General features: G+C 23.2%; 7 protein-coding genes across 7 annotated transcripts; 3 read left to right on the plus strand and 4 right to left on the minus strand.

Annotated features, from left to right (window-relative positions):
* Window positions 1–2,018: 2,018 nt before the first annotated feature.
* On the plus strand, window positions 2,019–4,878 carry DICPUDRAFT_155499 (uncharacterized protein; the record flags this gene model as incomplete). The annotated part of the gene is made up of 6 exons (XM_003290905.1): window positions 2,019–2,295; window positions 2,322–2,578; window positions 2,823–2,925; window positions 3,084–3,129; window positions 3,214–3,258; window positions 4,761–4,878. 6 exons carry the CDS (start codon window positions 2,019–2,021, stop codon window positions 4,876–4,878), a joined length of 846 nt encoding a protein of 281 aa, XP_003290953.1.
* Window positions 4,879–6,824: 1,946 nt separating this feature from the next.
* Window positions 6,825–7,652, minus strand: DICPUDRAFT_81655 (uncharacterized protein; the record flags this gene model as incomplete). Its single annotated transcript, XM_003290916.1, has 3 exons — window positions 6,825–7,160; window positions 7,265–7,457; window positions 7,558–7,652. The coding sequence occupies 3 exons, from the start codon at window positions 7,650–7,652 to the stop codon at window positions 6,825–6,827; spliced, it is 624 nt and encodes a 207-aa protein (XP_003290964.1).
* A 1,079-nt stretch (window positions 7,653–8,731) lies between these two features.
* DICPUDRAFT_49566 (uncharacterized protein) lies at window positions 8,732–10,274 on the minus strand. The gene is made up of 3 exons (XM_003290917.1): window positions 10,251–10,274; window positions 9,968–10,045; window positions 8,732–9,895 (listed from the first exon to the last, which is right to left on the minus strand). Exons 1-3 carry the CDS (start codon window positions 10,257–10,259, stop codon window positions 8,768–8,770), a joined length of 1,215 nt encoding a protein of 404 aa, XP_003290965.1. The 5' UTR covers window positions 10,260–10,274; the 3' UTR covers window positions 8,732–8,767.
* Window positions 10,275–10,913: 639 nt separating this feature from the next.
* On the plus strand, window positions 10,914–12,112 carry DICPUDRAFT_38317 (uncharacterized protein; the record flags this gene model as incomplete). The annotated part of the gene is made up of 2 exons (XM_003290906.1): window positions 10,914–11,496; window positions 11,577–12,112. 2 exons carry the CDS (start codon window positions 10,914–10,916, stop codon window positions 12,110–12,112), a joined length of 1,119 nt encoding a protein of 372 aa, XP_003290954.1.
* Window positions 12,113–12,174: 62 nt separating this feature from the next.
* On the minus strand, window positions 12,175–12,740 carry DICPUDRAFT_81658 (uncharacterized protein; the record flags this gene model as incomplete). The annotated part of the gene is made up of 3 exons (XM_003290918.1): window positions 12,175–12,333; window positions 12,442–12,565; window positions 12,631–12,740. The coding sequence occupies 3 exons, from the start codon at window positions 12,738–12,740 to the stop codon at window positions 12,175–12,177; spliced, it is 393 nt and encodes a 130-aa protein (XP_003290966.1).
* Window positions 12,741–13,042: 302 nt separating this feature from the next.
* Window positions 13,043–14,315, plus strand: DICPUDRAFT_81659 (uncharacterized protein; the record flags this gene model as incomplete). Its single annotated transcript, XM_003290907.1, has 4 exons — window positions 13,043–13,288; window positions 13,352–13,485; window positions 13,549–14,138; window positions 14,212–14,315. 4 exons carry the CDS (start codon window positions 13,043–13,045, stop codon window positions 14,313–14,315), a joined length of 1,074 nt encoding a protein of 357 aa, XP_003290955.1.
* Window positions 14,316–14,588: 273 nt separating this feature from the next.
* DICPUDRAFT_81660 (uncharacterized protein) lies at window positions 14,589–15,137 on the minus strand (the record flags this gene model as incomplete). Its single annotated transcript, XM_003290919.1, has 3 exons — window positions 14,589–14,603; window positions 14,691–14,932; window positions 15,017–15,137. 3 exons carry the CDS (start codon window positions 15,135–15,137, stop codon window positions 14,589–14,591), a joined length of 378 nt encoding a protein of 125 aa, XP_003290967.1.
* Window positions 15,138–15,298: the final 161 nt, after the last annotated feature.

Genomic DNA, 15,298 nt, shown 5'->3' on the forward strand with positions numbered 1-15,298 from the left:
GTGTTGTTGTGAATATTGATCTATATTTTCAAATAAACTGTAATGGGTCGTTGGGGTTGTTGTGGGTGTTGTTGTTGGGTTTGTTGTTGGTTTTGTGTTGGGTTTGTTGTTGGGTTTGTTGAGTTTGTTGTTGAGTTTGTTGTTGGGTTTGTTGTTGGGTTTGTTGTTGAGTTTGTTGGTTCATTTGATCATTAAAATTATTATTGGTTGAAAATTTGCAGTAAAAAATAACTAGAACTGCAAAAAAATAGAAAACTAAATCCATTAATGAAAACATTTTATTTTATTATGATTGTAATGATTTGTTTCAGTAATGAAATTTAAAAATTAAAAAAAAAAAATTCAAATAAATACAAAAAAAAATTTTTTAAAAAGAAAGAACTGTTTTGAAAATTCTAATTTTTTTTATAAAATAAAGAAAAAAATAAAAAAAATAATTATAAAGTAATAATTTAGTTTATATCTTTTTTTTATATTGATTATTGATCTTTTTTTAAATTTTATTTCGATTTTTTATTAAATTTTCTTTTAAATGATATCCAAAACATTATACTAACTATTTCATTTTAAAAATGATTTTTAAAAAAAAAAAAAAAAAAATTAATTGATTTTTTATCATTATACGATATTTAAATTAATAATTATTCGATTTACATAAGAATAAATTATTTCTAGTGTACAACAAATAAGATTAAAAAATTGATATAATAACTTTTATTATTTTATTATTTATTTTTAAGAAAATGAAAAAAAAAAAAAGAAAAGAAAAAAATTATGTTTGTTTTCATTTTTATTTTAGATTTTAATAAAAAAAAAAATAAAAAATATTTCACATTATATCACATACCAATTCAAGTGGGTGTATTATTTTTATTTTGTTTATAATAAAATAATGTTTATGGTGTTGCAGGAATTATTTTTAGAAAAAAAAAAAATTAAAAATAAATAAAAAAAATTAATTTTGAAATTTTTTTTTTATTAAATTTATCATCATTTATTGAATGTACTATAATAGAGAATCAAATAAAATGTTTACTAAACACTAGAAATTATCCAATGCTAAAGAAAGTATGGTTACATTCATATATTATGATTATAGAGCCAATGAAAAGAATGATACATTTAATTCAACAATTCAACTTCAAAACAGTTTGAATTTATTAGTTTTACAATTTCATGGATTCTTTGGGTAGTAATAATTACTTCAATAAGTTTTGCATTACCTTCTGAATATCATTTAAGATTTGCACAATCAAAAAGTTAGTTTATACACACATTTATATCATACCATACCTATTTATAAAATAATATAAATATATTAAATTAATTTTTCATTTAAATAAAAAAATAAAATATAAATATATATAAAATTAAATTAAAAATATTTTATTTAAAAATATTATTTCTAATGTTTATTATATATTCATCTAATGTCTTTGAACAAATAATAATATCGTCCACGTATGATTTTATATATTCTCTAAATTCTTCAATAATATCTTGCATCCATTCATTGAAATATGCAGTGATTACTTTAAAACAAATGGAACACTTAGTTTATAAATTATTTATAAAAGAATCAAGTGGTAAATATACAGCATTTCAAGCAGGTTTTAAGATGTATCAATTAAATTTATAAACCTGCTTGAAATTCTGTACATTTTACGAGTTGATTCTTCTAATAATAATAAATGAAAAACATTCTTTGCATCTAAATTTGTAATATACTAATAATATGAACTTTAAAAACTATTAGAAAATGATTGATTTTACAAAAGTTTCAAACCCCCCCAAAAAAAAAAAAAACACACCTCATTAAAAAACTTTTAAAAAAGAAAATAAAACATGGGTGTTAAATTTAGTATAATATTTCTTTGAATGATCTGAATAGACCTATAGTTCTATTAATATTTAAAAACAAACCTGTTAAAAAAATTATAAAATAAAAAAAAAAAAAAAAGTTTTATTATTCATCTCAACCTTCATTAATTAATATTATACTTTATAGTTTTTAAAAAATGAAATTTATATATAGTTTTTTAATTTTAATTTGTATTTCAATCATTACTGTCAAGTCTCAAGAAGAAAGCTTTAAATATAACTATTTTCATATTAAAAAAGATGGAGACCCAGAGTTTTGTAGAACCCATGAAGAGGGTGACTATTCAATAGTAGAATTATCTGAATGCAAACGTGGTTGTCAAGGTTACATTAGAATATATTCCAAATATTTATTTAATTTAATCGATATTCATTTTATTTTTCCCAATTTAATGAATGTAATGATAAAAGGGGGTATATGGATACCTTTACATGTTTAGTCCCATCCAATGATTTTATCAAAATTGGTGCATCTGGCTTCAGTGTATTATGTAGCAACATTAAAAATATCACTACACCAACACCATCAGAAACACCCACAATAACAGAAACACCTAATGAAACTACCACACCCAAACCAACACAATCATTATCACCATCTCCTACACCAAAACCAACAGAAACCGCATCTAACAATCCAACAGAATCACCAGCTGGTAATGGTTCTCTTAAAATTTCAATTTCTTTATCTCTATTAGTATTTTTAATAATTTCAATATTATTATAAAAATTTTATTTTTATATATATCTATATATAAAAAATAATAAATTTATCCTAAAATTTTTTAAAAAAAATAAAAAATAAAAAAAAAAAAAAATTTATAAAAATATAAAAAATTAATTTTGAATTTTATTTAATTTATTATCATCATTTTTTAAATGTACTTTTATAATAATAATAATTAATTTTATATATTCAACCAAAAAATTTTAAAAAAAAGGATCCTTCAATACAGGTTAATCTAGAAAAGATTTCAAAAACATGGGTACAAGGTATAATTTTAGACAAAGTTAAAATGATTAATAAATCATTGTTATCATTGAGTAATGTAATCAATTCATTGACTCACTATAAATTCCTCACCTTCAAGCTACAACAAAGCCGAAACAGTTTCCATACTCATATTTGGTAGTAGATCTATAAACATTAAGAATAAGGCTAAAATCAATAAAGAAAGAAGTGCCGCTTAAAATTCTCTTAGCAAAAGCAGAAATCAAAATCAAAAGTCCCAAAGGTTATATTAAAGAGTTAGAAATCTGTTTGCAAACTTATTAATTATAGCGATCAAAGTAACAGCATATATTCAATAACAATAGTAATTTTAATAGTAGGTTTGATAGTAATTACAGTAGCAGTGGTAGTGGATTAGTATCAGAGTCAATTATGGTATCAGGGTGGTAGTATTGCACTAGAGGTTAGTTTCAAACTAAAGGTCATATAAAAATGCTTTAGAGTTTTAAATATATATATAATTTTATATAAATAATAATAGAAATAATAATAATGATTATATTTGACTTTTATTTTATACAATTATCACCACAATAACAGCAACTTAGTCAATTTATTCACAAGATGGAAAAAATTTACCATGGTTTTTAAATAATAAAAAACAATAAAAATTTATTTTATAAAAAATTTAAATAAGCTTTTAAATTAAAGATCTTTATTTTGATAATGAATAGAAAATTAGCTAGGGATGGAGAATTTTTAATACTATATAATAATAATAAATGATAAAATTGATGATGAAGGTGGACCTGGATCTGTGACCAAATGACATTAATTTATACTTAATAAAACTGACGTAATTGATAAATGATGATAGAATAACCCATTGTTGAAAATAAACTTTATAGGAAAGAATGCAATTAATTCAGAGTAAATAGATTTTAGAATTGAAATTTCGTTTTTTTCAAATTGCTAACTTGGATTTAGATTTGGAAGGCAGAATGATCAAGGTCATGGATTATTGATTAATAAAATTTATGATTATTATTTATATTATTATCATTTTCATTATTATCATTATCGTTATTATTATGTGTTGAAATAGAATTCAAATCTTAATAAGTTTTAAAAAACCCAATTTAAAAAAATAAACCCCAATGTAAGATTAATGATTTGAAAAAACCACAGCGTTTGATGAATAAAAAAACCGACAATGTTTGATGAATTAAAAACCCACAATGTTTGACGAATTAAAAACCACAGCGTTTGAATATTTTGATAAACCCACAATGTATGATGAAAGATTTGAAAAACAACCCAAATGTTTAATGAATGACACGAAAACCACATTTAAAAAGAATATGTTGAACCCCAATGTATGTTGAGTGACTTGAAAACCCCGACTAAAAAGAATATACTGATCCCTCAATGATTGATGAATGACTTGAAAACCCCAATTAGAAAGAAGATATTGAACCCCAATTAGAAAGAATATATGGAACCCCAATGTTTGATGAATGACTTGAAAATCGCAATGTATGATGACTTGAAAACCCAATTAAAAAGAAGATATTGAACCCCAAATGTTTGATGAGTGACCTGAAAAAAAACCCAGTGTTTGATGAATTACTTGAAAACCAAAATTATAAAGAAAATACTGAACTGCGATATAAATAAGGTATTGAAACTGAAAAAGAAAGAATTGAATCTGAACAAAATTAAATATTAGTTTCTTTTATATACAAATTTAATGATAATAATAATTATGTAAATATTAACATTATAGTTACCTTAAAAATATGAATATCCCAATGTAGACTTAGATAGAAAGTGCGAAGCTTGAAAGAGAATTAATTAAACTAAATATGAATTAAATATTAGATTATCTTATAATCAAATTTAATTTATGTAATTATTAACACTATAGTTACCTTAATTATATAAATGCCCTATTATTGGCATTAAAGATAGAATATGGTTGTACTGAAGAGAAAAAACCTGATAATTCCGAGGAGAGAAAGAATTATAAACTATATAAGAATTAAAATTAAATATTAGTTTCTTTTAAATTTAAATATAATAATTATGTAATATAAACACTATCGTTACCTTAATAATATTAATGCCCTATTACTGACATTAAAGAAAGACATTGTTATACTGAAGAGAAAGAACCTGATAATTCCGAGAGAGAAAGGATTATGATTATACTCTATAAAAATTAAAATAAAATATTAGTTTCATTTATATTCAAATTTAATAATATTTTAGTAAATATTAATATTATAGTTACAATATAATGAGAACTTTTTAATGGAACCTTGAGAACCTTTTAAACGTTATTTTTTAGAGTTGAAGCGATGAATTGTTTAATACTAATAATTTTGATAAAGATGAGAATGTTGTCCAATGATGATGTTTTCTGTTTAACCTTTTTTGATTTCTTAATTAATACGTTTCCATATGGGTGGTATATTATTGATTTATGTCCATGTAATCATAGAATTCGTGGCCAGCCAATTCTTGATACATATTCAAGAAATCTAATAATTACCATTTGAAACGGTAATGGAAATCTATTCGATATCCATTTGGTCAAACAATTCCGAATCGATATTGGATTAGTTGGAATTTGCATCATCATTATTTAAATTTGGTGGACTTTGATCTCCATGCTCTATATTGGCTTCGTTAATTGAACCATTGACTCTCTACAATTAAATAATAAATTAAATTAATATATATGTTTTATTTATTATGTATAAATATGAATAAATGAATTACTTACTCTTACTAAATAGAATGGAGCTCTACAGTTTGGGCATGTGTTATTACGACGATAAGACATTTCCATAATGCAATCGAAACAAAACATGTGGTTACAATCGATTACTGCAAGTTGGCTTGGTTCAATTCTTTCGATGCAAATAGTGCAAGGATCTTCGTTTTCTCTACGTTCTGCTTCTTCTCTTTCTTGTTGTTCTCTTTGTTGTTGTTCTCTTTCTTGTTTTTCTCTATCTTCTCTTTCATGTTGTTCTCTTTGCTGTTCTTTTTCTCTTTCTTCTCTTTCTTGTCTTTCTAAATTTTCTAATATTATTTTATTATAATATTTTTTAAAAATTGAAAAAAAAAAAAAAAAAAATAAAAAATAAAAACAAACACAATGTGGTTGAAGTTCATACTTTTTTTATAATTTCTTTATTATATAATTAATAATGTATATGACGCATTGCAATGACATATAAAACATGATATATGTTTCAATTTTTTAAAAAAAAAAAAAAAACAAATTTTTAAAAAATATTATAATTAAATATACATTGCTTTGTATAATTTTATTTTTTATGTTTTTTATTTATTTTTAATGATAATCAAATAGAAATTATGCCGCCGGGATTTAAATTTAAAAAAAAAAAAAAAAAAAAAAAAAAAAAAAAAAAAAAAAAAATAAATAAATAAATAAAATAAGAAAAGACTATGTTTTGTTTGTAATATCTTTATTTAATATATTTTATCAATTTTATGAATATGAGAATGTAGAGCATATATATATATACATATGGTTGAGCTTGAAAAAGACGATGAGTAGTTAAAATACAGGACTTGTAGATGAATAAAAAATAAATTTTAGCTAAAATGTAACCTTCACATGTTGATTGAGCAGGAGCTGGTAAATTAAAATCCTGATGCAAGTTTTTGAGTTTAACCAACCAATATGATTTTGAGTATCTTTTTGAATTGCTTCTGATAATAATGAGTACGAATTGGGGTTGGTTGAATAAGATAATGGATCTATATCATAAATTGACATTAGTTATAAATGTAGGAACTTTTTCGTCTCTTTCATCAATTTTACAGACTTTATAATAACCATCAAGTTCAATTGCAATCCAACTTTTCTCATCTTTTAATGTATCTTTGAGCAATGTGCTAATGTTGCTACTTGAGGAATCTGAAATTGTTGCCAACCAATCTTTATTTACAATATGATTTAAATTATCTTTGGAAAAAATGCACTATCACCAACTAAATCAAATTTAAGATCTTTAACAGACCCTCTTCTAGATTTGTTTGATGAGTCAATCTGTATGTCTGATGTCATTTGTACTTGGGATATATTGAGATTGCTTTTGAATAACCAGTTTGAAATTGATAATGATAATTTGAGTCCTCCTTTTGTAACTTTGAATTGATTACCTGCAAATGTGAAGCCTTTATCTTTATCGTTTACTTTTTCTATTATTAATTTTATTATTGCATTGGTATTGTCTTCATTAATTCTTATTTGGTTGAATGTGGTGACTGATTCTTGCTTGTTTGTAAATATCTAGTTGTTTGATAAATTGAATATTGCTATTTGTTGATTGTTAAAGTCTAATTCTATAATTGAATCGATTTTGAATATCCTATAAATTGATTTTTAATTATAACTGTTCCATTGTTATTGGTTTCTGTTTCTGTTTCTACTTGATTATTATTATTGTTGTTATTAATTTTTAGATGAACATTCTTTTTCTGTGGTATAATATGGATATATGTTACCACTCCATGTGATTGTATTTTGTGTGAAATTGATTTTTTTTGAACCAATATTACCTGTTCCGATTGTTGTTTTGATTTGATTCTGATGATAATATAATATATTTAATTTGACACCAATCGATTCTAAATATTTGATACTTTAGAATTTGCTGATCTTAAAAGTGTTTTTTAGTTGCACAAACATTCTTTTATCGGGTTTTAAAATCCTCAATACTAAAATATTTGATATCGTAATTGCATACTTTACAATATTTAATCTTTCTTGAAGACTGTTCATAAATCAATTGGTTTGATGGTATGTCTTTGCTAATGTTTGGGAATATATATGTACATTGAAAAGCTAAATATTTGACATTCTTTATCTTTTAAAACTGCCTCACTGTTGGTATGCTTTATTTAATCGTGATACGTCTATGTGTAGTAGTTTAGTGTTTGTATTTTATTTTTAATTAGTATAACATTATATAAAACAATTGCAAAGTGTTATTTTTAGAAAATAAAAAAATAAAAAAAAAATAAAAAAATTAATTTTGAATTTTTTTTTTTTTTTTATTAAAATATAATTATTTTTTTAAAATTATAGATCTTTATTTTGATAATGAATAGAAATTAACTAGGGATGGAGAATTCTATATCATCAATTTTATCATTTATTATTATTATAAAGGTGGACCCGGATCTGTGACCAAATGACATTAATTTGTACTTAAAAAAACGGATGAAATTCCGATATTAAAATATAAGAAGAAGCAAGTGTTGAGGTAAGGTTGAAAAAGCTTTGAATCCCGTTATGGCAATTTCGAATTAAAATAAAAAAAAAAAAAATGTGAAAAAAAAAAAAATGTGAAAAAAAAAAAAATTTTAGACAGAATCCAAGGTTTTTCAAATGAGTGAATTGATTTAATTGCTGTAAGGAATTCTTGAAAAAATAATTTAAATTTGAATTTTTTAGCAATCGATTTGTTAAATTTTGGTTTTGTTATGGGACTAAAATTTTATTAATTTTACAACTAAATTTTTTACTATTTTTAATTTTTTTTATTGTTCATGAAATTTTTTTTTTTTTTTTATGTTTGAGTTAATGTTTTTATGTTAGAATTAATATTAAAAAATTAAAATAAAAAAAAAAAAAATTAAATATTATTTGATTATTTTTTATTTTAATTGATGGCATGTTCGCCTCACACACAAATTAAAAAAACTCAACAATAAATACATATAAATAGCACAAATAAAATATGATTAAGAAATTCCGAGTTATTAGATAAAATTATTATTTAATAATACCAGTTTTTAAAAAAAATATAATAGAAAAAAAGAAAAATACAAATAATAAAGCTTTTTTTTTTTTTTTTTAAAAATTTAAATTTTTAAAATTAAAAGATAAATTGTTTATTTGTATAATTTACCTTGTAAGAAGTTTTTGTCAGTGAAACCTTCCCAGGCTAAGTAGTTGTCGATTAATTGTTTGTCAGCAACAACATCTAATTTTTTCCATTCATAGACTAATGAATCATCACAATCTTTCATTTCGAATGGGATTTCGTTACCACGGAAGACCCAGATACCAGAAACTGATTGGTTTTCGATTTTACCACCACCTAAGTCTTTACCGAAGACGATCATGCTGGCGAAACCATATTTGTGTAATGAATCTAAACGTTGGAAGAAACCACCGATTAAATTGCAGGTCATGAAGAGTGGACCTAATTCGTCGTTGTATTTGTATTCACAGTAGTAGACTGAGAAACCGTTGGCGTCAAAGTTTTGGTGGAACCATGGAATTGACATGGAGACTTCATTGTTTGAATAAGTACGTTTGAATTCATCTAATGAGAAAGTTGAAGCTGGTAATTCATCTAATGGGTTTTTCTTTTTTGGTTTTTCAACTTCTTCTTCTTCTGAGGCTTTTGGTTTTTCTTCAGCTTTTGGTTTTTCAGCTTTTGGTTTTTCTTCTTTCTTTGGTGGAACGTAGGCCATCATTTTTTCACAGAGGGCAACAGTACCAACGACGGATTTAACGTTTGGTTGGTTTAACATGGTGATGAACCATCTGTTAACATTACCGAATGGTTGACGGAAAGCTGGGTCTAAAACCATTTTGTAGAAGTTGATTAATGAACAGAAGACGATGACATCAGCTAATTGAACACGAGCACCAGTTAAGAATGATTTGTTTAATAATTGTTCATTTAAGAAACCGAGAACTTTTTTCATGTTTTCTTTGGCTTTTTGGGTTTCTTTTGAGTTGAAATCAGTGTAACCGAGGATTGAATAAGTCCAACCGTAGTTAATTGGGTCGATTTCGTTTGAGGCATAGTCGATCCATTGGTCATTGACACCAGCGGTGTAGGCATCAGTACCATATAAGTTACCACCTAAACGAGCAACGTATCTGGCCATGGCGTTTGATTCAAAGATTGGACCTTGTTCAGTTGATAAGACTGGGACTTTCTTTAATGGAGCAAGAGCTTTGAACCATTCAGTGTCTCTGTCAGTTTGGAAGTTGAAGGCTGGGACCTAAATTATTGATAAAAAAACAATTAATATTTATAAAAAAAATATGTATATATATAATAGCAGATTACATACTTCAATTTCAACACCGGCGTATTTAGCGGCGATTAAGCTTTTGAAAGCACGGTTGTTTTCTGGGTAAGTGAAAAGTTTCTATTAAAAATAGTAAAAACAAAAAAGTTAGTATTCATTTAAATTTTAATTTACATGTTTGTTTTTTTTTTTTTTTAATTATTTATTTATTTATTTATTTTGATATTGATAATCATGTGTTTATTATATTTTATTTTTTTTATTTTATTTTTTTATTTTATTTTTATAGTTTTTAATTCAAATAAAGAATAATAAATTAACATACCATGACCATTTTGTTGTATTAGTTGTGAAGCACAATAACAAAAAAAAATGAAATTTTTGAAAAAAAATTTTTTTTAAAGCTTTTGAAAATAAAACCGAAATTTTAAAAAAATAAAAATAAAATAAAATAAAAATAATTTTGAAAAAAAAGTTTTTTTTTTTTTTTCTTTTATAACAATATAACTAAAATAAAATGTGATATAATTAAAATAAAATTAAAATAATTTATTGTTTAAAAAAAAATAGAAAAAAGAAAAAAAAAAAAAAAAGGAAAAAAATGATAACAAATAAATGAGAAAATTTTAATAAATAATTTGTGGTTGTAAAATTAAATAAAAAAATAATCACACAACTGAGAAAATTTTTATAATTTTAAACAAGTTTTTTTAAAACAATTAAATACAATATTTTGATATAGCCATTATAATGTTCAAAAAAGATATATTTAGTACTGTATTTATAAATAAAAAAAAAATAAAAAAAAATAAAAAATATTTAAAATTATTTTAAAAAATAATTTTTTTTTTTTCTTTTTAAAATTTTTTTTTTCGTCAAACTGAATTAAAGAAATAATTAATTAATCAAATTAAACACAAATAAAAAATAAGTTTAATAAATAGATAATATAATAAATATATAAATAAATAAAATAAAATAAAATAAAATGGATAATAGTGCAAATGTAGCAACTACAACAACACCAAAAAAGAAAACAAAGTTATGTGAAATTTGTAATGTACAAAGACCAGTTTTAAAAAGACCAAAAACAGGACAAATGATTTGCAAAGAATGTTTTTATCAAGTATTTGAAGACGAAATCCATCATACCATTGTATCCAATAATTTATTTAAAAGGGGCGATAGAGTTGCTATTGGTGCATCTGGTGGTAAAGATTCAACAGTTTTAGCAGAAGTTTTAACACTTTTAAATAAAAAGTATGACTATGGTTTGGACTTATTCCTTTTATCAATCGATGAAGGTATTACAGGTTACAGAGATGACTCTTTAGAGACAGTAAAAAGAAACCAAGAGCAATATCAAATTCCATTAAAAATTTTATCATACAAAGAATTATATAATTGGACCATGGATGAGATTGTTAAAGAAATTGGATTAAAAGGAAATTGCACATTTTGCGGTGTATTCAGAAGACAAGCTTTGGATCGTGGTGCAGTAATTTTAAAAGCAAATAAAATCGTAACTGGTCACAATGCCGATGATATAGCAGAAACTGTTTTAATGAATTGTAATTATAAAAAAACAATTAATTTCATTAGCAATTGTGCATTTTATTAACATTTTTTCATTTTTATTGATTCCATATAGTATTACGTGGTGATATTCCAAGATTACAAAGATGTGTTTATATTATTACAGGTAGCGAAGGTGCACTACCAAGAAGTAAACCATTTAAATACACCTATCAAAAAGAAATTGTTATGTATGCATATTTTAAAAAATTAGATTATTTTTCAACAGAATGTATTTATGCACCAAATGCTTATAGAGGACATGCTAGGGATTTCTTAAAGGATTTAGAGGCAGTTAGACCATCAATCATTATCGATATCATTCATTCAGCTGAAAATTTCCATTTTAGAGAAGAAAATAAAATGCCAGTTCAAAGAAATTGTACCCAATGTGGTTATATTTGTTCAAACGATATTTGTATGGCTTGCGATTTATTAAAAAATTTAAATAGTGGTTTAGCAAAAGTTAAATTATCAATAAATTTAAAAAGAAAAGATAAGGATCAACAAGTTTTAGATAATAGCAACAACAACAACAACAATAATAATAATAATACAAACACATTTAACAACAATTTAAAATCAACTTTAGAAATTAAAACAAATAATTAATAATAAAATTTTTTTTAAAAATTTAATTTATTTTAATTTTGGTTTTGTTGGCTTTTATTGTTTTAAAAAACATAAAATCTATGAACACAAAAAATAATTATTAATAAAACAATAACGGAAATTGAAATATATAAGACCCTGTTATTCTTTTTACAATCCACTAAATGGTCTTTTAAGTCTCCAATCGATGTAATATGACTGTTATCATTTGGGCACTTAATCTATTGTTTTTTTTCATAAAAAAAAAAAAGAAACATTAATATATTTATGATTAAATATTATTTCAATTGATTTTATTTATTCATTTTTTCTATTTATTTATAATTTACCCTTATTTTTTTAACATCCCTTTCTAAAACTAAATCTTTTGATATTTTGGATAAATCTGTATAGCAAACTATACAGTATTTACCTTTTATTGCACAATCGTTACAAAAAGTATGTCCATTTAAACTGTATAAATAGTATAAAATATTAATATTGAGCTTAGAAATATTAGTTTATAAAAATATATTTACCACATAGAGTTGTTAACCAAAAGATTACCACATTTACAAAAAAAGTCATCTTTTAAATATGTCATACCAGTTCTTAGTTTTTTTAATTTATTATAATTCATTTTTTCCATTTTATATTTTAAAATAATAATAAAAGTTTTTTTATTTTTTATTTTTTTTATTTCTAACAATTTTTTTTTTTTTTATTTTATTTATTAAGTTTTTTTTTAATAAATAAAAAAAACAAAAATTAAGTATTTTATTTTTTATAAAAAATCATAAGTTTTTCAAAATATAGTTTTATTTTTTATTTTTTGTGATATTACACTTAGGTTATAAAGTTTTATAAACTTAAAAATATTTTTAATAATAAAATAAGGTATAAATACTATTTTTTTTTTACAATTTTTGATTTAATATTTAATATTCAAAAATGGAGATAGATAATAAAATAATTATTGTAGATAAAATACTTGAACAAAAAATAGTTTCTAAAGATTTTAATTGCACTCAATGTGATAAGTTGGCATTTCTTCCAAATCAATGTTTAAATGGTCACATTTTTTGTAGTTCATGTATAAAAAATAATAAAAGTTGCTCTGTTTGCCAAATAGATTTTGGAAATGGGTTAAAAATAGCTAAAAATCTTTATGTAGAAAAAAATATTTTAAATATGGAAGTAAGAATATAATAATTTAACCCTGTTGTATAATAATAATTAATTTAAAATATTTAAATATAGGTCCACTGTTTAAATTATTTTAAAAATTTAAATAGCTATATCTATGAAAAAGAAGAGGGCGGGTGCTCACAAATTATGAAGCTATCAGATCTAAAACTTCATTTAGAGCTCTGTTCATTTAAATATGTTAAATGGTGGGTAGTGGTAGTTTTTGATAAGTTCTAAATTTTCACTAATTTTAAAATTGTTTATTTTAGCCAATATAGCAAAATTTGCGGTTCAATAAGAAAAAATCTTCTTCCAACTCACGAAAAAGCATGCCAATTCAATTTGGTCCCATGTAAGTTTTGTAAAGTTGAGATTCAAAACAATAGTATGGACAACCATATAGCTATAGAATGTGAAGAGGCACAGATCTCTTGTAATAGGTGTTACCAAAGTATAATGAAAAAGGAACTTGTAAATCATTGGAGAGATAGTTGTACTCAATATTCTCACAAATGTGTTTATGGTTCATTTGGTTGTAGTAAAATGTTGAAAAGGGGAGAGATGGAAGTACATGAAAACAAATATAATCATCACAAACTAATTAGCAGTTTTATGAAAAAATGCCTAATTGTTAAACCAGTATATTATCAACTTCGTTTAGATTTATTCCCTTATTTAATTTTAACAAAAAAATTTGCAAAATTAACAACTGATCGTTATATTTTAAATTTCGAATATATTTCAAATTTACTATTTAAAATGTCAATTCAAATTAAAAATAATTTTAAAGAAGATTTTAATTTAAATATCCATATATATTCAATTTTTTGTAAAGTTTTGGGTTCTTCAACTTGTACAAGTAAGTTATTTTTTATATTAGTATATATACATTTAAAAAAATTAATCATTTTTATTTTTTTTTACAATTTTAGAAATGAAAGAGAATATAGCATATGAATTTAATGGCGATATAAATAAAACCTTAGATTTAGAAATCATTTTGAAAGAACAGGAAAATTATCATCCTATAAATTAAAATTTAAATTATTTAATAAATAAAAAGAAAAATAAGTTTATTATTTTTGTTTAAGTATATTTATATTTAATAATTATTTTAATGTTATACAATTTGATATTCCTATCTAACTATGTTTTTTGATACCCATAGCTTTAAAATTTTTCATTTTATCTAAATAGATGATGGGGAAATATAATTTAGGGAATAAAATTTAGCTAAGTTTGACAAAAAAAAAAAAATTTATAAGTTTCCCCCACTCCCACACCCACCCACTTGACTAATTTTTTCATTTTAAAAACTTAGAAACTTAAAAAAAAAAAAAAAAACTTAGAATTACATTATTTTTTGTATGAAAAAAATTTAAAATTCTTGTACAATTTTATTTAATCATACCATTTTTGAAATATTTGAATAATTATAAATGACAGAGTTTTCGACAATATCTACTCTTGAAATGTTTGCCCATTCCCTTATTAACACACATTGTTCTATTCTTTCCCAACCCAAATTTGATCTGTTGTCTGTAACCAACAACTTAGCACCCGAAAATGTTCTTTCAATTTCAACGGACGAAGAAGCAACTGAAGGTACATTTCTTACAATTGAATAGTATGTTGGATATTCAATACTATTTTCTTTCTAATATTTTATTGTATCATTTCTATGATCTAAACTTTCTTCTACACATAGTCAAGCTGTTTTGGGTTTTTTGAAATTACTTTTAGTGCATGGGACTAAAGCAACGGAGGTTTCGTTAGCACATTGATTAATGTTGCGATCTTGACCACAATTGAAACAAACTTTATTCTTCATTCGGAATGCAATCATGCCATTCTTCATTTCTTTTATTATTTCTTTTTTAAAGTTACTTTTGTTACTATTTAATAGGAGTTGTAAGTATTTTTGGATTTATTTATACTTTGAAATATATGTATTTGTTTCTTTTTTTTCTTCAATAAGCATTTGAATTAAAGGTTCATCATAGTTTCTCTATACCCTCT

The sequence above is a fragment of the Dictyostelium purpureum genome (genome assembly GCF_000190715.1).
Source record: "Dictyostelium purpureum unplaced genomic scaffold DICPUscaffold_250, whole genome shotgun sequence".
Taxonomy (NCBI): domain Eukaryota; phylum Evosea; class Eumycetozoa; order Dictyosteliales; family Dictyosteliaceae; genus Dictyostelium; species Dictyostelium purpureum.